General features: G+C 41.1%; 1 protein-coding gene across 1 annotated transcript; it reads right to left on the reverse strand.

Moving 5' to 3' along the window:
* Nucleotides 1-2,212: 2,212 nt before the first annotated feature.
* LOC142177150 (uncharacterized) lies at nt 2,213-3,043 on the reverse strand. Its single transcript, XM_075245617.1, has 2 exons — nt 2,819-3,043; nt 2,213-2,548 (listed from the first exon to the last, which is right to left on the reverse strand). The coding sequence occupies exons 1-2, from the start codon at nt 3,041-3,043 to the stop codon at nt 2,213-2,215; spliced, it is 561 nt and encodes a 186-aa protein (XP_075101718.1).
* Between the last annotated feature and the right edge of the window lie 4,651 nt (nt 3,044-7,694).

Raw genomic sequence — 7,694 nt, forward strand, 5'->3', positions numbered from 1 at the left:
CCATGTAGTTCTGAATGATGATTTTGGAGAAGGTGATGCTTGTCAGAATTTCCCTAGTATCGTATTACGACGATACTGCAAGGTGAGAAGATTTTGGTACCAGAATAGCTCTGAATTGCGGCTTGATTATGAGACTCGAAAGATTTAATGATTTACAGTTCTACTGATCATATTTGAGATTGAGTTTGGATCCTTGGCCTGCTTATGAGTTTGTTGTCCCTCATAGCATTGTAGCTTGGTTTGCTGCTTAGAAGAAGCTCCACGTTGTGATGTTTGATCCTGCAAAAAAAAAAACAAAATACACACACACCCACATATATTATAATGCAGATATGTTAATATGTGATGTAAATGATGCAAGAATGATGATGCATGGCTTCCGGTTGGCCGTTATTTCGGATCGGGGCGATGGGATACTTGAATTTGACTTGATTGTTAGTCAGGCTGTGTACCGTTCCATAGCTGTTGGAGCATTAAGTCTTGTCATGATGGGAGTATCTCCATGCGATGGGAGTAGTTGACTTGAAATGTAAAATATCTCTGCATGATGGGAGTATCTCCACGTGTTGGGAGTAGTTGCCTTGAAATGTAAAGTATCTCCGCACGATGGGAGTTTCTGACTTAAAAAAGGAATGTAACATGCATGTAGGTTTCATGAACAAAATGTCAAAACATTCAAGATAAAATAAAGAAATAAGGAGCATGCCCAAGAGATACTCTTGACTACAAAACTAAATTGCAGCCATCAATCGGCAGAACGAATGGTGAAATTAGACGGCCCGTCCTTTGATTGGCGAAGTTGGTGATAAAGTTTGAAACTATCTACTTGTAATATCTGATATGGCAGAGTTATGGTGCGATCTGTGCGAAGTGCTCCAGTTGGCGAAGCAAACAATTTGCTATATACAAGGCTTTGATTGGAAAAGCCAACGTCTCTATTTGTACAGGGCGCTCCGATTGGTTGAGCGGACGGTTTGCTATAGACACGGCTCCGATTGGCGGGGCCGGCAGCACTCTATATAGAAGGCACTCAGCTTGGTTGAGCAGAAGGTTTGCTATTTACACGGCTCTGATTGGTAGGGCCGACAGTTTGCTATTTACAATGTGCTCTGATTGTGTCGGAGGCTTGGTTTCAGAAGACCTGCAAAGAATTTGGAGTTAATCCTTTCTCATATGAGGAAATGAACTAAATAACGAAAGAGAGATAAGGGTTCATGAGAGAATAGCAGGGTCCGTCATTTCTCCGAGTGTGCCCCAACATTTTTGTCTCTTATCGGTCCTGCGTTCAAAGAAGATTTCTTAGCGGGGGGGGGGGGGGGTGTTGGTTTGTGTTGATCGTAGTCCTGACATACCACCGGGTCTGGTGATATTATGCCACTAAGTTCGGTAGATGGACTAATAGCCTTTTAGAAAACATTTATTGAAAAATATTTATTTTTTATGTCAAATGTCGTCGTTTCGGATTATGACATGTTTAGAAGTTCCCTCTAGCACAAACGTTATTTCTGGATAACATTGGCCCATTGATGTCGATTCTTGGAGATGCCTTTGGTGACATAATTTTTTGTTGTTGCGATTGCATCCTAATCCAAAAGAATGCATTATAAAGGTTTTCCTAGGGTTATGACCAAATCTTTTCAGGTTGCCTATGTATACGAATAGAATTAAGTGTGAACATAGTTCGAGGGTAATAAAATGGTAAATGAATTAAGATGATGACAGAGCCTGACTCAGGCAGCCTACGTATCCAAATGGAATCAGGTCAAAACGTAGTTCGATTACAATAAATACAGAGTGATGCGAATTTGAAAACGAAGTAGCCATGTCTGACTCGGACTGCCTACATATCCAAATAGAATCAGGCCAGAACGTAAATTAATTACAATAGATGACTAAATCCGATGAGGAATGCCTATGTATTCCTGTCGAAGGAAATCAAGTCGTGGCGTAGCTCCGAGTACATAAAAAATTATATTTGGATTTTCTATTGCAAAAAGCGAGGTATACCAGACCCTACGTGGATTGCCTACGTATTCCACCATGGGAAGTCAGGTCGGGCGCAGTTCTGTTAAACCAAACCCTAATTCTATTGTCTTCGAATGTAGTATCTCTTGATTGCATCTTAGTTGATGGGCTTCGTGCTGACTCTTCCATCCATTTCTGCTAAGATCATTGCTCCTCCCGACAATATTCGATGGACTACATAGGGACCTCACCAATTTGGTGCTAACTTACCCTTGGCTTCTTCTTGATGACGGAATATTTTCCTCAAAACCAACTGCGCTGGTGCAAATTTCTGAGTTTTCACCTTGTTGCTGAATGCACTAGCCATCCTATTTTGATACAGCTGGCCATGGCACACCGCATCCATTCTCTGTTCGTCAATGAGCATGAGTTGCTCCTGCCTGACACATATCCATTCTGCATCATCCAACTTGGCTTCTTGAATGACCCTCAATGATGGTATCTCGACCTCTGCGGGTATCATAGCTTCGGTACCATATACCAACATGTATGGCATTTCCCCAGTGGATGTTCTCGTGGTGGTCTGATAACCCAACAAGGAGAAGGATAACTTTTTGTGCCATTGCCTGTGGTTATCCACTATCTTTTGTAAGATCCTTTTGATATTTTTATTTGCTGCCTCAACTGCTCAATTTATTTGCATCACGTAGGCTGTGGAGTTACGATGGACGATTTTGAACTTCTCGCAAATCTCCCTCGTGAGATCACTATTGAGATTAGCTGCATTGTTAGTGATGATTAACTCTGGTATTCCGAATTTACAAACTATGTTGTTACGAAGGAAATATGCTACCATGTTCTTCGTAACAGCCTTGTACAAAGAAGCTTCGACCCATTTAGTAAAGTAGTCAATGGCTACCAGGATGAAACGATGTCTGTTTGATGCGACAGGCTCTATAGGTCCAATCAGGTCCATGCCCCAAGCGGCGAACGGCCAAGGAGAACCCATTACATTCAGCTTGTTAGGTGGAACCCAGATGAAATCCCCATGAATCTGGCACTGGTGACACTTCTGCATCTAATGGATACTATAACTTTCCATAGTCATCCAAAAGTATCCTGCTCTTAAAATATTTTTGGCTAAAGTGAAGCCATACATATGAGGTCCACAGGTCCCTGCGTGTATTTCTTCTAGTAATCTGGTTGCTTCAGCAGCATCTACACACCTCAACAGACCCAAGTTCGGGGTCCTCATATACATGACTTCCCCGTTAAGGAAAAAGTAATTTGCTAGCCTTTTGAGTTCTCGCTTCTGACCATTGGTGGCATTCTCTAGGTATTACCTTGCTTCAAGGAACCATTTGATGTCGTAGTACCATGGTTTACCGTCCGGCTCTTCATCTACATGGAAATAATATGCATGCTAATCTCGAACCTCTATCTCAATAGGGTCAATATAAGTCTTATCTGGATGTTGGATCATGGATGATAAGGTTGCGAGAGCGTCGGCAAACTCGTTCTGGATTTTGGGAATGTGTTTGAACTCGATCTAGCTCTTTCATGCAATGTAGGTACGGAAGGATCTTGACATTTTTTGTAGTCCATTCACCTTGAACTTGATGTATCAGTAGATCAGAATCTCCTATGACCAGAAGCCCCTTGATGTTCATGTCGACTGTCATCCTAATCCCGAGGATGCATGCTTCATACTCAGCCATATTATTGGTGCAAGGGAATCTTATCTTAGTTGAAGTCGGGTATTGCTGTCCTGATTATGAAATTAAGACTGCCACAATCCCTACTCCTTTGAAGTTTGTTACTCTGTCGAAAAACATTCTCCATCCTGGGTACGATTCTGCGATGTCTTGCCCGGTGAACAACACTTGTCCACTGGGTTCTCTACAAGATGGTTGGCTAATGCTTGTCCCTTGATAGATATTTGCATTTCATACACAATATCGAACTCTCTAAGAAATATTTTCCATTTGGCCAACTTTCCAGTAGGCATCGGCTTTTGGAAGATGTACTCGAGCGGGTCGAGCCGAGATATTAGATGTGTTGTGTATGCCGACATGTAGTGCCTCAACTTCTAGGCAAACTAAGTCAAAGCACAGCAGTACCGCTCTATAAAAGTGTATTTGGCCTCATACAGTGTAAACTTATTGCTCAGGTAATAGATAGCTTGCTCTTTCCTCCCTGTCTCGTCGTGTTATCCCAACACACACCTAAATGCATTATCCAGAACAAACAGGTATAGTAACAGCAGTTTCCGAGGCTTGGGAGGAACTAACACTGGTGGATTTGACAAAGACTCATTGGTCTTGTTGAAAGCTTTCTTACATTCTTCTGTCCATTTTGTGGAAGCATCCTTTTTCAACACCTCAAAAATAGGCTTGCAGATTACTGTTGACTGGGCTATGAATCTGCTGATATAGTTTAATATGCCAGGGAAACTTATCACATCCTTCTTGCTCTTAGGCAGTGGTAGGTATTGAATGTCTTTGATCTTTGAAGGATCAAATTCTATCCCTTTTCTGTTGATGATGAAGCCTAACAATTTTTCGGCAGGGAATCTGAATGCACATTTCTCAGGATTCAGCTTCAAACTGTACCTCCGCAAATGTTTGAAGAATTTCTTCAAGTCGTTCAAATGCTCTGCACTCTTTCAGAATTTGATGATGACATCATCCATATATACCTCGATTTCCTTGTGGATCATGTCATGAAAGAGGGTCGTCATGGCCCTTATGTAAGTAGCATCGGCGTTCTTGAGGCGGAACGACATGACCCTATAACAGTAAACTCCCTAGGGCATAGTGAATGTCGTCTTCTCCGCATCTTCCTCATGCATCAGGATCTGGTGATACCCGGCGAAACAATCCATGAATGACTGCAACTCGTACTTCGTGCAATTGCTGATAAGGATGTGAATGTTTGGTAGAGGGAAATAATCCTTCAGACTAGATTTGTTGAGGTCTCGATAGTCCTCACATATCCTGATATTCCCATCCTTCTTTGGCGCCGGCACAATGTTTGCTGACCATGTAGGATAATCAGTGACTCTCACCACATTCGCATCTATCTACTTGGCTACCTCTTCTTTTTTCCTCAAACTCAGATCTGGCTTGATTTTTCTGGGTTTTGTTTAACTGGCGGTCTGGCACTATCGGTGGGCAGTCGATGCAAGACAATGTCGATACTCAATCCGGGCATGTCGTCATATGACCATGCAAACACGTCGATGTATTATTGGAGGAGCTCTATGATGGTAGGCTATAATCTCGTATTTTAGTCACTTATTGCACTCAAATTTATTGCACTTTAATTGAGTTTGAGCTTTAATCGCTAGTGTTCTGCACTAATTGTGTATTTTATGCCTTGTAGGAGGATTCCGAGATATGTAAATGTTATGGAGCTAATTCAAGTGATTTGGAGGTTTGAAGTCTGAGTAAAAGCCCAAGGAATTAAGTCGGGATCGCGTTTGGGGATCAAGGACCGAGCCTGGATATCAAAAAGCGAGCAAAACGAATTACTCTAAGAATTCACCACAGGCGCGGCGCGTGGAGCGGCGTGTAGGGCACCGCGGCTGCCCAAATTTCCTGCTGTCTGTCAGAACAAGCTCTCTGTATTTCCCAACAACCACCCCGCATGGCGTGTCACCCCATGCGGCACGCCTGTGCAATTTTTATAGAGTTATTATCCTAGTTCACATAGGAAAAAAGGTGTTTTTGTCTGGGTCCGATCCTACTTTGTATAAATGCATGTAAAAACGTTATTTTTAGGACTTTTGACACATCTTAGACCGGAGGAAGCCAAGGAGGAGGTGGAGAAGCAAAAGCTCAAGGATTTTATCATTCAATCCTCATTCAAGACAAGGGTTTGGATTATTTTATGTTTTCCTTTAACTTAAACATTGTTATGATGAATTACTCCATATCCATGCAGTAGTTCTCTTTAGGGTTTGATGGATTTTGTGTATTGATACTTGTTTGTGGATAATTAAGTCTAGTTTTATGTATTGAATCGTTTTGGATGTTTTAATTGTTGCATCTATATTCACTTGTTCATGAAATCGAGAGAGGCATAACTTGTGATATTGTTGCATTATATTTTGTTGGTTGAAGTCATTAATTCTTCTTAGTAATTGGAAGAGGCTAGTTGAATTGTTGATTAAACTTAGTTAGGAGGATATTCGAGAGAGGTTCTCCTAAAGACCAATCCACTACTAATTCTTGCATATCTTCATGTGCTTAAAATTGGTTCATCTCGTGAGGTTGAGACTTAATCGAGAGAGGAGTTTCTACTAATCAATTGAACTAATAACCAAGTGAATTCGAGAGACTCACTTAAACATTAGAAGTGAATTATCTACAGTTAAATCCCAAACATTTATCTTGCACATATCCTATCAACCTAGCTTCTCCCAATTGATAACTTCCTTTGCTTAATACTTGCGTTGATTGACACTAGCCAATATTATAGATTCTTAGTTAATTTTAGTTTTAATCACATAAACCTAAATTGTTGATCATCTTGGATAGTAATATAGCTACAACCTACGATAATATTGTTTAACTCCAATCCCTCTGGATACGATATTTTAATTTACTATATTCGACTAACGAGCATATTTTAGTGTGTGTTTTAAGCTCGTCACTCTATTAGTTCTTCTTTTAGTTCTACTTCTAAATGGATGCTGATTCGAGTTTCTTTCACGTCTTCTTTGGTTCCCAAGTTGATTACTTCTAATTCTTCAAGATTAGGATTTTTCCAGCTTTCTAATTGCTCGATCTCTTGCGGGAGGTTATCATGCATCATGCACTCATCGTGCTCCTCGTAGTCTGGATCGTATTGCTCGAGGGTTTTATTACATGTCATAATCGCATACCGCTGGTTTTTATCGATTTGATTACTGAAAAGAAAAACTAAATGTAAATAAAGCGGTAAATGGATTTGCAATGATTTATTGAAAATAATTCATTTATTTCATCAAAAGGGGAACATCTAAGCGTTCAAGGAGGTAATTGACATCAAAGTACATGCACGGTTCATGCCTCAATTGACCGTGCATTTTTTCAAAAGTTTTACAATTCCACACTATCGAGACTCCCGGTGAACCAGAGATGGACTGGAGGTCCAATTCTGCAAGGCCTCTCCTGGATTAGCATCTCGAATGGTCAGTTTCTTGATATCACCTTCATTATGGCATTCCTCAATCATGGCTATGAATAGTCTTTCCATTCCATCTACGATGTCGTCCTCTTGTGCTGAACTTTGACCCGGACTCGGAGTACTGGTGTAAGTATTTCTAGTTGGAGGTTGATACCCTAAACCAGCAGTACCCTTCTGCCCTGGCGGCTCAATCAGCTCTTTTATCCCATCTGATCGGGCTCTCAGCCGGGTCCTTGGTCGGTACCCGTGCTTCATCATCTCTCTCATGGCCATCTTTGATCTGTATAGCGACTGCATAGCTAAATTTTGCTCAGTCTTCTCTATCTTTGTGGTCTACATAATTTCGACTGCGTAAAAGGCGACCCCATCCAACCCTTCTATGAAATGGATTGCATGTTCTAGATAAGCTAACCGGCTCCATTCACCATGAATTACGATCTCTTGGTAATCCCACTCAAACTTCATGCATTGATGGAGGTTAGACGGAACTACCCCTGCCATAAGTTTTATGAAGATTAAATGTCCATTACTTGAAACAGGATTGGGAGGTCAACTAG

The sequence above is a fragment of the Nicotiana tabacum genome, chromosome 23 (assembly GCF_000715075.1).
Source record: "Nicotiana tabacum cultivar K326 chromosome 23, ASM71507v2, whole genome shotgun sequence".
NCBI lineage: Eukaryota > Viridiplantae > Streptophyta > Magnoliopsida > Solanales > Solanaceae > Nicotiana > Nicotiana tabacum.

What these genes read in the sequence shown, in the direction of transcription:
- LOC142177150 (XM_075245617.1), bottom strand. Translation starts at nt 3,043, where the DNA reads ATGCAGAAGTGTCACCAGTGCCAGATTCATGGGGATTTCATCTGGGTT. An exon ending in AGGCTGTTACGAAGAACATG is followed by an intron (nt 2,549 to 2,818) that starts GTAGCATATTTC and finishes TTGGGTTATCAG; the next exon opens with ACCACCACGAGAACATCCAC.